The sequence below is a fragment of the Lepus europaeus genome, chromosome 9 (genome assembly GCF_033115175.1).
Source record: "Lepus europaeus isolate LE1 chromosome 9, mLepTim1.pri, whole genome shotgun sequence".
Classification (NCBI taxonomy): Eukaryota; Metazoa; Chordata; class Mammalia; order Lagomorpha; family Leporidae; genus Lepus; species Lepus europaeus.
Genome location: NC_084835.1, coordinates 23154813 through 23168842, shown reverse-complemented (window position 1 = coordinate 23168842; position 14030 = coordinate 23154813). Strand labels below are relative to the sequence as shown.

At 63.8% G+C, this 14030-nt stretch overlaps 2 protein-coding genes across 8 annotated transcripts; both read left to right on the top strand.

Annotated features, from left to right (window-relative positions):
- The first annotated feature begins 420 nt into the window (after positions 1-420).
- On the top strand, positions 421-11955 carry SLC26A6 (solute carrier family 26 member 6). 7 transcript variants are annotated; one of them, XR_009866790.1, is made up of 22 exons: positions 423-901; positions 2406-2564; positions 2647-2786; positions 2915-3025; positions 3854-4017; positions 4154-4318; positions 4400-4552; positions 4811-4893; positions 4980-5127; positions 5293-5406; positions 5513-5590; positions 5924-6019; positions 6118-6224; positions 6362-6431; positions 7262-7354; positions 7742-7846; positions 8217-8309; positions 8910-9086; positions 9221-9275; positions 9498-9634; positions 9859-9923; positions 11396-11955. XR_009866790.1 is itself a non-coding variant. In XM_062200811.1 (21 exons), the coding sequence occupies exons 1-21, from the start codon at positions 843-845 to the stop codon at positions 11350-11352; spliced, it is 2316 nt and encodes a 771-aa protein (XP_062056795.1). In that variant the 5' UTR covers positions 421-842; the 3' UTR covers positions 11353-11955. The 7 variants fall into 7 exon arrangements, 5 of the variants coding, with proteins under 5 accessions (XP_062056795.1, XP_062056794.1, XP_062056797.1 ...); XR_009866789.1 differs by having other exon boundaries at positions 11344-11955; XM_062200811.1 differs by lacking the exon at positions 9859-9923 and having other exon boundaries at positions 421-901; positions 11344-11955.
- On the top strand, positions 11954-12751 carry TMEM89 (transmembrane protein 89). Its single transcript, XM_062199949.1, has 2 exons — positions 11954-12247; positions 12566-12751. Exons 1-2 carry the CDS (start codon positions 11954-11956, stop codon positions 12749-12751), a joined length of 480 nt encoding a protein of 159 aa, XP_062055933.1.
- The last annotated feature ends 1279 nt before the right edge of the window (positions 12752-14030 follow it).

The following is a 14030-nucleotide window of genomic DNA, read 5'->3' as shown; positions in this document are numbered from 1 at the left end:
GCTCAGGCCAGACTGACCTTTGGAAGCAATCTGAGTCCTCGCCCCCAAGAATGTCCAGCTATTCTTAGCTCACTTCCTGGGAGATTTGGACCAGGTTCCCATCTCCTCGCTCTGAAAGCCCTCACCTTGGGGTGGGAGCCTGAGGTTGGGGCACCGGTGCTGTGGGGAGGGTGCCTGAGACTGCAAGCCTGCCGCCTTGGCTGGGCCCCTACCCTGGGTCCGAGCCAGTCCCAGGAACTGTGTAGTCGCTGCCTTGCCCGTTGACAGCATCGACCCCTTGCCAGCCTCTCTCAAGAAATCAGGGTTCTCTGCTCAGGCGGGAGCCCTGGGCACAGCCCCAGGTCTGGGCTGAGCCTTCTGCCTTGGGGACCCTCTGTGCAGGGTCTCAGAGGGAAAGCCCGAGGGTGACGCCCTCAGCGACAGGCATAAGAAGCCCCACGAAACCTGGATCCATCACTGAAGATTTACTGAGGTTCCTGGCCGCACCCCGAGGCCTCGCAGCCATTCAGGGATTTCTGCTCCTTCCACATCGACCCTTTGTAAAGCCAGGACTCAGGATCAGCTCCATCCCGCTCGGGAGCCTTGGAGGCGCGGCTTCCCGGTTCACGTTTTACAGTCCCACCTGCTGGGGGCCGAGGATTAAGTAAACCCGCCAGAAGGGCACAGTCCAGGCGGCGGGAGAGGAAGGGGTTAAACCTTCCCTCTGGGGGCTCGCCCCGCCCACAGCGCGTCACTTAGGCCACGCCCCTACACGCTGATTGGTCCCAGCCTTCCCCAAGCCTCCTGCGCGCCGCCGGCCGGGTCGACGCAGCCTTCCAGCGCTTAGCGGCCTCTCCTTGAAGATGTCGGAGCAGTGGCCGCCGGACCCCGTGCGGGCCGTGAGGCTCTCGGATGCGGCGGGGTGAGTGCAGGGCGCGGCCTTGGTCCGCGTGGCGAGGGCCCCCGGCCTGGGTTGGGCTCTGAAGAGGAACCCCCAAGTCCAGGTCCGGGGTGAGCACGTTCCAGCGGCCACGCCCAAGTTTGCTGCCGCGAGGATTTCCTAGAAGCTGGCGGCAGCCCGCCCGTGTGCAGCGAGGGCTGGGGGCGGCAGATGGCGCGTCCCCAGCCCGAGATTGCGTGCGGAGCAGCGGGGTCCCAGAGGTGCGCCCGCTGGAGGCGGCGGGGCCGGCCGGGATGTCCACGAGAAGGTCCCAGGCTTGTGGACCAGGCTGGTCCTGAGTCCACACCTCCGTCTGGGTACGGCGAGTCCCGGCCCCTAGAGCCCCAGCCCTCCCGGGGGAGGGGCCAAGGGCCGAGGCTCCGCCCCCTGGCCCGCCAAGGGGAGGGAATCCTTTAAGAAGACCTGAGTGACTCCCCGGGCAGAGAAGGGGCCCTAAGATCTCCGCGAGACAGCGGTGGCCGGAATCCCCACTCCCTGCTCTGGCCGAGACATCCCGGATAGAGGCCCTTCCCGGTGAGTTCTCGCCCCGCGGGTGGGGCTCTCTCCCAAATCAGAACTTTCCTGACAGAGCCCCCTCCAGGTGAGCTCTCCCCTCCTTTCTGCAGGGGCCTCCCCCAGGTCAGAGCCCCTGGTCTCAGGGAGAAGCCGCTGGGCAGATGAGCGATTTCCCTCCCTCAGCTCTTGCTGCGTCAGAACTTGCCTGGCTGGCCAGAGTCCCTGTAGGTAGAATTGGCAGGATCTCCCCGTGCAAGCTCCTCTTCCCTGCACAACCGGCCCTGGACTCCAGGGGGACCCTTCCCCCACTGAGAGCTCTCCACCCCGGCAAAGACTCCCTCCTCTGCAGAGACCCCCTCCCCTTCCCAGACTAGGCTGAGCTTACCTGCAACTGAGGCCCGGGGGGCTGGAGTCCCAGGGGCAACCCAGGCCCCAACACTGACCCTCCCTGGAAGGAGAGGGTGACTGCTGGAGGCCTGAGGCCTGACGAGAGAGTGGCTTAGGAACGGGGCCTCTGGCTTGCTGGATGCCTTCCTCGGTTGTGCTCTGAGCCAGCCAGCTCTGGACTCACGCACGGGGCAGCTGGATAAGGACTCTGGGATTGGACGGGGATTGGCTGGGGAAGGCAAGGAGTGGGGGAGGGGGCTAGGAGGCGCAGCGGACCTGGACCTGGACTGGTGGATCAATCAGGGCTGGGCAGCCACACCTAGGCTAGAGATGTGGATCGTGTCCATCCTGTTACCCCTTCATGAGGGACTTTGGTCTAGAAAGAGGCTTCCAGTAGCCAAAGTTCAGGGTCTGCCCTGCCTGTGTGTGGGCATGGGGCCCGAAGGGGTGAGCTGGGGGCTGGGCCTACCTTGATCTTTGGGCCTGGAGAAGTCAGGCAGGAGAGTCCGTGCTCCCACGTGGAGGTGTGGGGAGGTAGGCCCAGGGGTCCCCTCACTGTACCCCTGTGGTCTTGCCACTCCAGACCGAGGGACACACAGGCACTGCTGTCTGCAACACAGGCCATGGAGCTGCAGAGGCGAGACTACCACGTGGAGCGGCCGCTGCTGAACCAGCAGCAGCTGGAGGAGCTGGGGCACTGGGGCCCAGCGCCAAGGACCCACCAGTGGCGAACCTGGTTGCAGTAAGATCAAGGGTGGAGGTCTGGGGGTGCTGGCAGAGCCCAGGCAACCCCTGTCCCTCACAGCGGCTCCTCATGTCCTCAGATGCTCCCGTGCTCGGGCCTATGCCCTCCTGCTCCGGCACTTCCCCATCCTGGCCTGGCTACCTCGCTATCCTGTGCGTGACTGGCTCCTGGGTGACGTGTTGTCTGGCCTGAGCGTGGCCATCATGCAGCTCCCACAAGGTGAGCTACTTGCAGGGCCCTCGCCCGGGAGCCACCGTGGCCTGCGACATCCTGGCCCCCAACCCAAGGCTGGGACTCCCTCAAGCTTTCTCTACCCTCCAGTCTGCATGCTCACCATTCCCCCGCAGGCTTGGCCTATGCCCTCCTGGCTGGATTGCCTCCTGTGTTCGGCCTCTACAGCTCCTTCTACCCTGTCTTCGTCTACTTCCTGTTTGGCACTTCCCGGCACATCTCCGTGGGTAAGTGGAGTCAGGCCTTGCTTTCCGGGGGGCCTCCATCCGCCATGGAGGACAGGGTGAGGGCAGGCTGAACAGGGCAAGAAACCTGGGGAAGAGGGCGGCATTGGTGGTGGGTCACTGGGAGGCAAGCCCAGGGACTGTCCCCAGGCAGGACCAGGCCGGTGACTGCGGGATCACAGGTTCAGGGTGACTCACAGCCCTGTCTCAGGAGGATGTGAGCAGATCAGCTGGAGCAGCTGAGGTAGGCTGTGACTCTGTCCTGCTCCACAGGGAGGCCAATGGACCCAGGCAGCGCAGGCTTAGCTGGTGCGTAGCCCGCATTTCGTCTCCTCCTGCCCCTGGCCAGGCCTCGCTACCAGCTCTGCAGCTGAGGATATTTGTCCAAAGCTGGGTTGTCTGTGTGTCTCTGTCTCCCTCTCTCTCTCTCTCTCTTTCTCTTTTTTATTTTTTGTAACATCTTTTGCTCTTTTTTTAAAAAAATTGATTTTTTTTTTGAAAGGCAGAAAGCTTCCATTTACTTACTGGTTCATTTCTCAAATCCTCAAAACAGTCAGGGCTGGGCCAAGCTAAAGCCAGAAGCCTGGAACTCTAACCCGACGTCCCACATGGGTGGCAGGGACCCAAGCACCTGCGCAGTCATTTGCTGCCTCCCCGGCTGTGCATTAGCAGGAAGCTGGATCAGATGCCAAGGAGCTGGGTCTCCAACCCAGGGTGCAGGCACCCCAGGCAGTGACTTAGCCACTCTGCCACACACCGGCCCCTGCGTCTGGGCCCTCAGTGCAGAGCGGTGTCCTCCGGCCTTCAGAGCTGCCCTGCCCTGTCCTGCAGGGACCTTTGCTATCATGTCTGTGATGGTGGGCAGTGTGACAGAATCCCTGGCCCCGGATGAGGACTTCATGGACATCACAAACTCCACAGTCAACGAGTCTGCCAGGGACACCTACCGGGTGCAGCTGGCCTCCACGCTCAGTGTCCTGGTCGGCCTCTTCCAGGTGCAAGCCGGTCAGGAGTATGGGTCCCCCATGGCTCCCCTGGGTGCCTGCCCGCCCCCAGTCCCACTTGCCCTGGGGTCCTCTGCAGCCACCCCAGGACCTCTGTCTCCCCTGACCATCCCCGGCTACCCCGCAGGTAGGGCTGGGCCTGGTGCGCTTCGGCTTCGTGGTCACCTACCTGTCAGAGCCTCTGGTGCGCAGCTACACCACGGCTGCGTCCGTGCAAGTCTTCATCTCACAGCTCAAGTACGTGTTTGGCCTGCAGCTGAGCAGCCGCTCTGGGCCACTCTCCCTCATCTATGTGAGTGAGGAGGGGCGGCAGGCCGGGCGGGCCGGGGATCCCCCGCCCCGGAGTGCCGGCCGTGACTTCCCCTCTCCTCAGACAGTGCTGGAGGTCTGCTGGAAGCTGCCCCAGACCGTGGTCGGCACCCTGGTCACCGCGCTCGTGGCAGGGGTGGTGCTCGTGGCCGTGAAGCTGCTCAGTGAGAAGCTGCGACGCTACCTCCCGCTGCCCATACCCGGGGAGCTGCTCACGGTGCGGGGCCGGGGCAGGCGAGCCAGGCTGCATCCCTGCCCGGGGTGGCCTCCGGGTGGGCCCTGAGAGGGTGCCCAGGCGTCAGGGGGCCCACAACAGAAAGCCCCACGCTCTCTTCCCCCACCCCTAATAGCATCTCTGTCTTCCTGGAATTGTATGTGTCTCTCACCCTACTGATGGCTCCCCAGCCCCTGCAGAAGGCTCTGTCCCAGGGTCTCCCCGCCTCCCTGGGACCCCTGACCCCATCTCTCCCCACAGCTCATCGGGGCCACGGCCATCTCCTATGGTGTGGGCCTACAGCGGCGGTTCGGGGTGGATGTTGTGGGCAACATCCCAGCGGGGTGAGTGGTAGCTCCATGTCTCAGTAGGAGGGGCTCGGGCAGCCAGGGCCTGCCCCTGCCTGTGGCCTCACCATTGTCTCTCCCAGGCTGGTCCCTCCGATGGCCCCCAACTCACTGCTCTTTGCAAAGCTTGTGGGAAATGCCTTTGCCATCGCTGTGGTGGGATTCGCCATCGCCATCTCGCTAGGGAAGATCTTCGCCCTGAGGCACGGCTACCGTGTGGACAGCAACCAGGTCCGGGTGACGCAGGACCCGTGGGGGGCCGCTGGGGGCGCTGAGGGTGAGAGGACAGCAGCCAAGTCTTTGGAGGCCCTTGAGTGGGGGTGGAGGTTGGGGACAGTAGGACACTGACCGGGCACGACTGGCGAGTGTCCTGACACCCACACTCCCCCCTCCCAGGAGCTGGTGGCCCTGGGCCTCAGTAACCTCATCGGGGGCATCTTCCGGTGCTTCCCCGTGAGTTGCTCCATGTCTCGCAGCCTGGTGCAGGAGACCACTGGGGGCAACACGCAGGTGGGTGTCAGGTGTGGGCATGGGGGATGTACCCCGTGAGCAACACTACTCTGCCAGAGCCACCCCCACCCCCGCTCACCCCCACCTCTGCCGCCCCTCCCCCCAGATCGCTGGAGCCATCTCTTCCCTCGTCCTCCTCCTCATTATTCTCAAACTCGGGGAGCTCTTCCGAGACCTGCCCAAGGTGAGCCCCTGCCCCAGCCGAGTCCTGCCCAAGGTGAGCCCCTGCCCCAGCCGAGTCCTGCCCAAGGTGAGCCCCTGCCCCAGCCGAGTCCCAGGTAAGGGGTGGCACTGCAGGCTCATCCTGGGATTCAAGACCGAGTTCTTTGGGGTGAGACTTGATGTCCAGGACCAAGGGTTGGAGCTGCGGACCCACATTGTGAGGGCCGGGTGGGTGGTCCTTGGCAGCAGCTGGGGTTGCGCTCAGGCCCTTGAGGCCAGACGGGTCATGCCCAGGGCCAGGCTGTCAGCCCCAGGTGCCTCTCAGCAGCCCCTGGTGGCGTTCCCCTCCCCCCAGGCAGTCCTGGCCGCTGTCATCATCGTGAACTTGAAGGGCATGCTGATGCAGTTCAAGGACATCCCCTCCCTCTGGAAGGCAAACCAGATGGATCTGGTAGGAGCCCTGGGCGACAAGGGCTGTGACAGGGGCGCACGGGGACTTCAGCCCCAGTGGCCCCTGCAGGCCCCTTAGCCACTGCCCTTCTGTCCTAGCTCATCTGGCTGGTGACCTTCGTGGCCACCATCCTGCTGAACCTGGACCTCGGCCTGGCTGTTGCCATAGTCTTCTCGCTGCTGCTCACGGTGGTCCGAACGCAGCTGTGAGTCGACCGTTTCTGTGCCCCGCCCCCGTTCCTACGGGAGCGGGGGTCAGTGCCACACGAGCCCCCTCCCGGCTCTCCCCACCATGGCTGCCTGTCTCTGCCCCCGCCTCTTATGGCCACTCTCTCCTCCGCAGGCCCCGCTACTCTGTCCTGGGCCGGGTGACAGACACGGATATTTACCGAGACCTGGCCGAGTACGCAGAGGTACTGAGAGGATGGTGTATGTAGGCCCTGTCCACCCCTTGCACCCCAGCAGGGACACTGGGCACTGGGAGTTGCAAGCCATGAGTTTGGGTCTTATGACCCCCATCGTGGTATAAGGGGTTGGGAAGAGCACCCAGGGTCAGCAGTGTCCAAGGGCAGGGACCTGGAGCACTGGGGTGTAGGGGAAGCTGTTCCCTGATCTGCCCAGTGGACCCCAGCCCCTACTTCTCATGCCTAGTCCTGGGAACATGATGGGGAGGGGACAGAGGGACTGGGCTCTGGAATCAAACAAGCCCATCTCCCCCTGCCCCCCGACGTGGAATGTGCAGGTCTGCACACGGCTGGGTCAGACGGGAGGCAGGGAGGAGCCAGGGCAACTGGAAGTGGGAGAGGACGTGAGGGGAATGGGCCCAGAGAAGGAAGGGCGGGGCCACGTCGCTGTGCATGCTGGTTGCTAAGCACAGAGCCGGGCTGGGGGGCAGGGAGCGTCCAGGAGGGACAGGGTTCAGCACGAAGGGAATCGATCCCAGGGAAGGGCCGGGGACCCACGAGGACTGAGCCTGGCCGGGGTTGTGGCAAAGGGCAGGAGACATGCAGGGTGTGCCCAGAGGCAGCCCTGTGGGGCCGGCTGAGGACTGGGCAGGGCAAGGGGGCCAATGAATAGGATGATGCTGCTGCTGGCCTCATGGCCCAAGCCACCAGGAGGATGTGGGGCACAGAGGCCTGGGAGTCGGGGGCACAGGGCTCCCTGGGTGGGGGGAGGCAGGAAAACAGCGTGCAGGGCAGGGAGAGGAGGGCTCCGGTAGCTCCAAAGCCACCCTGCTCCCCAGGCCAGGGAGGTCCCCGGTGTGAAGGTCTTCCGCTCCTCAGCCACGCTGTTCTTTGCCAATGCTGAGTTCTACAGTGACGCACTCAAACAGCGGGTGAGGCTGGGGTCCTGGGGAGGGGTGGCCGGGTCCCTCCCCAGTGGGTGAGGCCGGGGTCCTGGGGAGGGGCGGCCGGGTCCCTCCCCAGTGGGTGAGGCCGGGGTCCTGGGGAGGGGCGGCCGGGTCCCTCCCCAGTGGGTGAGGCCGGGGTCCTGGGGAGGGGCGGCCGGGTCCCTCCCCAGTGGGTGAGGCCGGGGTCCTGGGGAGGGGCGGCCGGGTCCCTCCCCAGTGGGTGAGGCCGGGGTCCTGGGGAGGGGCGGCCGGGTCCCTCCCCAGTGGGTGAGGCCGGGGTCCTGGGGAGGGGCGGCCGGGTCCCTCCCCAGTGGGTGAGGCCGGGGTCGCTCCCCTGCCTGGAGCACCCAGCCCCCTGACCTGCGCCCACAGTGCGGGGTGGACGTCGACTACCTCCTGTCCCGGAAGAAGAAGCTGATGAAGAAGCGGGAGCTCCAGCAGAAGCGGCTGAAGAAAAACAAGCGGCCCCGGACCCAGGCAGGGCCCCTCTGAGCCAGGACTCCTGGCCTCTGCCCTTTGCCCTGCCCTCTGTCCCTGCCCCCTCTCCCCTGGCTGCTGGCCCCTTCCCTACCGCTCCCCACCCCTGCCTTTCCTCCTACTCCTGGGCTCCACCCTCTCCCCCCATCTTCGTCCTAACTGTCCTCCTGCCAATCCCGGGGACGCTGCTCCATCCCCGGCAGGTCAGGGCGCCCACGGCCGTCCCCAGAATGGGTCCGAGCCCTGCAGCCTCTGTAGGCCAGACTCACAGCCTCAGGTCCTGACCTTCCGCCCTCCTGCTGCCTGCATGGCATGGTTGTGCTAAGCAGCTGAGAGGGCTCTTTCCTGTCTTCCCCCATCCCTGGCCTAGGCTGCTCCGTCCAAGGACACCTCTGTTTCCGTCAATGTCAACGCCAGCCCGGAAGACATCAAGAGCAATGATGTGGACGACTCCAAGGCCAAGGTGAGGCTGGAGGTCAGGGAGGAAGGGCCGACCCTGACTCGCAGAGATGAGGGTACCTCCACGTGTTCCCCAAGGACAGCTGTGGCCCCGCCGGCTGGGGGTCCAAAAGTGCTGTTCCAAGGCAGGAGTCAGGGATGGGCCAGGCACGGTGCAGGCCCACGTCCAGTGAAGCACCGTGGAGTTGTGCTGGTGGCTCTGGTCTGTGGTCGCAGGCCTGGATGAAGACATGGCATCTGTAGATGTCACAGACCCCACAGTCTGTGCTTGTGGGCGGAGGGAGAGACTTGGATGCATAGAAAGCAGTCTAGGCGTCGAGGGGGGTGCCGAGACCAGGAGACTCAGGGCGGATACCGAGGCGCCTGCGTGTATGGTGGCCTGGCCGAGGACCGCACGTGGCGGCCCAGCATCCATCCTCGCGTGTCCCCACATGTGCTGGACCTCCGTGTCTGTGTCCTCGCGTGTCCCCTGCACGCTACACATGCGTAGGCACGTACATGCATGCTCTCACTTGTGGCCCTCTGCGTCCCTGCTCGCCTGTGTGCCTTCCCTGCCCCCACCTCCTCAAGAGCAGTCCCTTGCAACGTGTCTGTGTCCCCGCAGGTAAACCCAGGAGCTGAACTGGAGGACGCAGTGGCCAGCAACCAAGAAGACGCCAAGGCCTCAGACGGGTCCACGCTGAAGGCCCTGGGCCTGCCCCAGCCAGACTTCCACAGTCTTGTCTTGGACCTGAGTACCCTCTCCTTCGTGGACACTGTGTGCATCAAGAGCCTGAAAAATGTAAGGATGCGGGGTGGGCCCAGGCCCCTTCGGCTTCACGCTGACCCTGAGGGCCCCCTGAGCACCCCACGTCTGCCGAGTCCCCACGCCGAGTGTCCCACGCCTCCCTCTGAGTCGGGCCCTGTTCTGCTCAGATCTTCCGTGACTTCCGGGAGATCGAGGTGGAGGTGTACATCGCAGCCTGTCACAGTGAGTGCAGGGGCACGGGGGGAGTGGGTCGGGGCTGGGGAGCCCTCTGGGCCAAGGAGTTTGCGGGGCAGTGGCTCTGGACTGGAGGCCCTGGTGTGCTGGGAGGCAGGAGTCACAGGGTAGGAGTGACTGAGGGTTTAGCTATAGTCCCTGGGACGGCGATCAGGGCTCAAACGCTGGACATCCTGCCGGAGCCTGGGGAGACCCATTCCTTGCCGACAGGCCCTGTCGTCGCCCAGCTGGAGGCCGGGCACTTCTTTGATGGATCCATCACCAAGCAGCATCTCTTTGTCTCTGTCCACGACGCCGTCACCTTTGCCCTCCAGCACCCGAGGTCTGGTCCCAGCAGCCCTGTTTTGGTAAGTTGACCTCTGGCCCACTGAGTCTTTGTTAATCTCTTGCCTGTCCCCACTTCGACCCAGGAAACCCATCCTGGTGGCCAGGGCTCTGCCCGCAGTGGACCGACTGCCTTCCCCTCCTGCCCTTGACTAGTTGCTCCTGGGGGTGGGTTGCTGTGCCTGGAGCAGGGTTGGTGTGTGTCCTTGGGAAACTGACTGGAGCCTCCCCTCCTCTGTCTGTCCAGGCCACCAAACTCTGACCATGCTGCCACCCTGCCTGAGACTGCCTACCTCCAGAGGCTGTAACAGGGTATCCCTAAGAAACACCCCCTCCCTAACCCACCCCCAGCCACCTCCAGGTGCTACCCTGGAGCCCTCTCCATGCACATACACAGAACTCAGGGATGGAGGTCCTAGGACTCCAAGTTCACTGCTCCAGGCTGGGGACAGGGTGCAGCAGCCAGGCTGGCCTTGGTTGGGCGCAGGGAGGGAGCTGATGCGTATTTTTAGCCTCAGGAATAAAGATTTGTCGGCTGGACTCCAGGCTCTGCCGTGGTGGGGGTGGGGAGGGGGCTGGGCCAGGGCGGTGGGAGGTCCGCAGCTTTGGCTCCTGACCCTTCTTAGGCTCCAAAGTGGAGACTGGGGTCACAAGCTGGGGTAAGATTTGGGACAGCAGGGTAAGGCGGAGAGAGTACAGAGCAGGGGAGCAGTGGGGCCAGGGGGCGCATCTCGGGCTCAAGTTTCTCCCATGCCACACACAGCTATCAGCTCCCCCAGCAGAGCTGCTTCTAGGGAACAGTTCCATTCTCGGGGATACCCCAGCAGGTGCTGGACAGGATGGCCGCCACCAGGTGGCCCTGGAGGAGGCCAGTGAACCCCTTAGCAGAGGAAGCGCGGCTGTCCTGGGTGCTGCCAGTCTGTACTCAGAAACGAGAAGAAGCATCACCGGCTTCCTGGGTGTCCTTACTACGCCTGCTCACATCATCAGATCACCTGGCCTTGGCAGAGCCCCGCCAGCCGAGGAGCGTGTGCTGTGAAATCCCAGCCCAGCAGGCAGATTAGCTGAGCGATGGGGGCGGGGCCTCAGCGTGCAGGCCTGGGATGGTGCCAGCACCCACCTGGGCTGCCCAGTGAGTGTGAGGTGAACAAATGCCAGAACAGCACCAGGCTCAGGCCACCCACTTCAAACATACAACCCGTGCTGCTTGTCAGGTACTGCCCGGGCGCCAGGCTGTGTGTTGGGCACAGGTCCCAGAGTGGACAGAGGCCATCCTCCCTTCCGAGTCCCCGCGGCACCCTGGCCCGGCCCTGTTCTTATCAGGGCCTGCGGCAGCGCCTGACACTCCTCCCCGGCAACCTCGGCGCCCAAAGCCAGGGCTCTCTGTGTGCCCGGGTCACTCTGTGTCCTGACACAGAAAGGTGCGCTTGGTAAATGTTGGCTGAGCGAGGCCGATGTGCCGGAGCAGGCAGCTGGCAGTGCCCGCTCAGCAGGGAGAGGGACGCCTTAGAGACGGGGGCTGTGTTCCGCAAGGTGGTCACAGGCCGTAGGCTCGGGGGCAGGTGACGCCGTGAGAAGGTGGCTTTCCAGGAGCGGGAGAGGGAAGAGCAAGGGTGAACAGCAAGGCCAGCTTGGGGCAGGAGCAGCAAGAAGGGTGAGTGGGGAGGGAGACTCACAGGGCAGCACCAGCTTAGATATTAAAAAAAAAAATGTTGATTTTTATCTACTCAAGGCAGAGTGACAGAGACAGACAGAGGTCTTCCATCTGCTGGTTCACTCCCCAGGAGCCTGGAACTCCATCCTGGTCTCCCAAGTCGGTGGCAGGGATCCAAGGACTCGGGCCGTCCCCTGCCTCCTTCCCAGGTGCATTAGCAGGGAGCTGGATCAGAAAAGGCCAGGACATGAACCTGCAACCTACGCTCCGGCGACATAGGATGTGGGTGTGTTCTGCAGTGGCTTAACCCCATGCCATGCCTCCAGCTCTCACTGGGACTGTGGGAGGAGCCACTCTCGGAGGGAGGGAGGGGGGAGGGCTGTGAGGCCGAGGCCACGTGGAGGGGTCCCGTGAGCAGCACTGGCTTGGTGTGGGTGGAGCAGCAGGCTCTAGGGGCTGTGGGGTGGTAGAAGTTAGGGGTGGAGGACAAGAGGGTGTCCCTTCCCCCTTGGCCTGCCAGGCCAGCCAGGGGAGTAGGCCTCAGCCGACTTATCCTCCTCCAGCCCCCTACCCACCCAGCTACCTTGTGCTGGAACTGCTGGCTCAGCCAGGCTGCCTTCTCCTGGGGGAGGGGCGTTTGCCTGTTGCCAGGCGCCCAGGTTCCGGTCACTGGGCACTGGCCGCAGCCATGCTGCCCGCGCTGTCCTCGCTGCTGTTGCTGCTCCTGCTGACAATGCCTGCTCCCTCCCGTTCCTGGACCCGGCCTCTCTGGTACCAGGTCGGGCTGGACCTGCAACCCTGGGGGTGCCAGCCAAACAACCTGGAGGCCTGTGGGCGCAGCCTGGGCTGTCCTGGCTACTGGCTGGGCCTGGGAGGAAAGAGTATCTACCCCGTGGCTGGCGTCACGATCACCACCACCATGGTGCTGATGCTCAGCCGGGTGATGCTACAGCGGTGGCGTTCTCAGGGCGCTAAGGGGGAGGTGAGCACAGCGCCTGTGGCCCTGCCCGTGCCCCCAGCCCCCGCACCCATTGTCCGCGCGTCTGTCCACACACCTCCACTGTCCCATGCCATCCCCTAGGGCGTCTCCCTTTAGTACCCCTACTCCTCCTGCAGTCCCCATGGGCCCTCGACCCCCAGCCCACTACAGACCCTCAGCTGGCCTCCCTCACCCCCAGGCTCCTGTCTCCTTCAGGCACCGCCCTGAGCCCCCACACCCCCAAGCCCTGGCTCCGTGGCCGCCCCTTGCTGCACCTCCGTCCCATCCCTCCACCTCACTGCTGCCGCCTGCTTTTCTCAGGATCCGCAGGTGACTGTTGGCCCCTGTGGGCCCTGGAAACAGCGGCCCGTGGTCTCAGACCGCGCCATCGTCCGTGGGGTCCTGCACATGCTGGATGCCCTCCTGGTCCACATCGAGGGCCACCTGCAGCGTCTGGCCACCCAGAAGCAAATCCAAATAAAGGAGACTCCCACCCAGCTCGGGTGATCCGGCACACGCTTCTCCTTGCCTGAGCTTGGCCGGGGCTTGGTCTGTGTGTTTGCTCTGGACGGGCTGGTCTGTGAGGCCTCGGGGCCCCGGGTGCGTGGGCAGGTGGGGCTCAGGCTGGCTCACACCACTTCAGGGAACCACCCCTTCCTCCCTAAGGATCTCACAAGCAATTCCGGGCCTGACCAGTCCCTGGGGAGACCCTGATGTGGTAGAGACGAGACCATCAGGGCTAGCTTGGGGGGGTCCAGGGAGGACTTCCTGGAGGATGTGACAATCTGGCTCCGTCCTGAGGGGGGATGGAGGTGGGGACAGGTGGCCCAGGTGGAGCCTTGGGCCGGCCAAGGCCATGTGCTGTGTTAGTGCCCCGTGCACATCTGTGGGTGTGGGCAGCACTTCCTCATGAGAGACCGCGGGGGCAAGGCAGGGTTGCAGTCTTCCCCAGTCTCAGCGCAAGTCAGCAAGGAACCAGGGCAGCTGCGAGAGCAGGAGGCAGTGAAGAGGCTGGAACGAGACCTCGGGGCTCTCTGGAGGGGACTGAGAGGGCCGGTTCCCGGTCACCGTGGGGTGGCACTCACTCCTTTGCTTCACCCACCCATCTCTGCCTCAGGGTGAGCTGTCCTCATGACATCAGTCCTCCAAAAGCCACCAAAAGGCAACTGGCTCTGGTTTCCTTCCCTGGCCTGCCTGGATGTGACTGATCTACTCTCCCAGATCCTTGGCTCCTACCCAGCTCGAGCCCACCCGGCCTGTGGTCAGGTGGGCAGGCTCCCACAGGCTGTAGTCCCAAGTGGCCCTGGCTCCACAGAGCCTGGAAGAAGATTGAGGGTCAAATCTTCCCAGGGGAGCCCTCAGCCCCTCTCCTGCCTTTCTCTTAGCATTCATGTGCCAGGTTGACTTGGGCCTGAGACATGCTTAGGGTGCCTCTTTTAGGAAAAACTACAACATTATGAATTGAAAACTTCGATGGGCTGGCATTACTGTCCTGTAGCGATGCCAGCATCCCATAATGGAGTGCCGGTTTGAGAACCGGCTGCTCGGCTTCTGATCCAGCCTCCTGCTAACGCACCTGAGAAAGCAGTGGAAGGTGGTTCAAGTACTTGGGTCCCTGCCACCCACATGGAAAAACTGGATGAAGTCCCTGGCTCATGACTGTGGCCTGGCACCGCCCTGGTTGTTGCAGCCACTTGGAAAACGTACCAGCAGACAAAAGATCTCCCACTCTCTCTCTCCCACTCGCACTCTGCCTTTCAAATAAATCCTTAAAAAAAGTTCAGAC

What these genes read in the sequence shown, in the direction of transcription:
- SLC26A6 (XM_062200810.1), top strand. Translation starts at nt 843, where the DNA reads ATGTCGGAGCAGTGGCCGCCGGACCCCGTGCGGGCCGTGAGGCTCTCG. An exon ending in CATCATGCAGCTCCCACAAG is followed by an intron (nt 2,787 to 2,914) that starts GTGAGCTACTTG and finishes ATTCCCCCGCAG; the next exon opens with GCTTGGCCTATGCCCTCCTG. An exon ending in TCCTGGTCGGCCTCTTCCAG is followed by an intron (nt 4,018 to 4,153) that starts GTGCAAGCCGGT and finishes GCTACCCCGCAG; the next exon opens with GTAGGGCTGGGCCTGGTGCG.
- TMEM89 (XM_062199949.1), top strand. Translation starts at nt 11,954, where the DNA reads ATGCTGCCCGCGCTGTCCTCGCTGCTGTTGCTGCTCCTGCTGACAATG. An exon ending in CTCAGGGCGCTAAGGGGGAG is followed by an intron (nt 12,248 to 12,565) that starts GTGAGCACAGCG and finishes TGCTTTTCTCAG; the next exon opens with GATCCGCAGGTGACTGTTGG.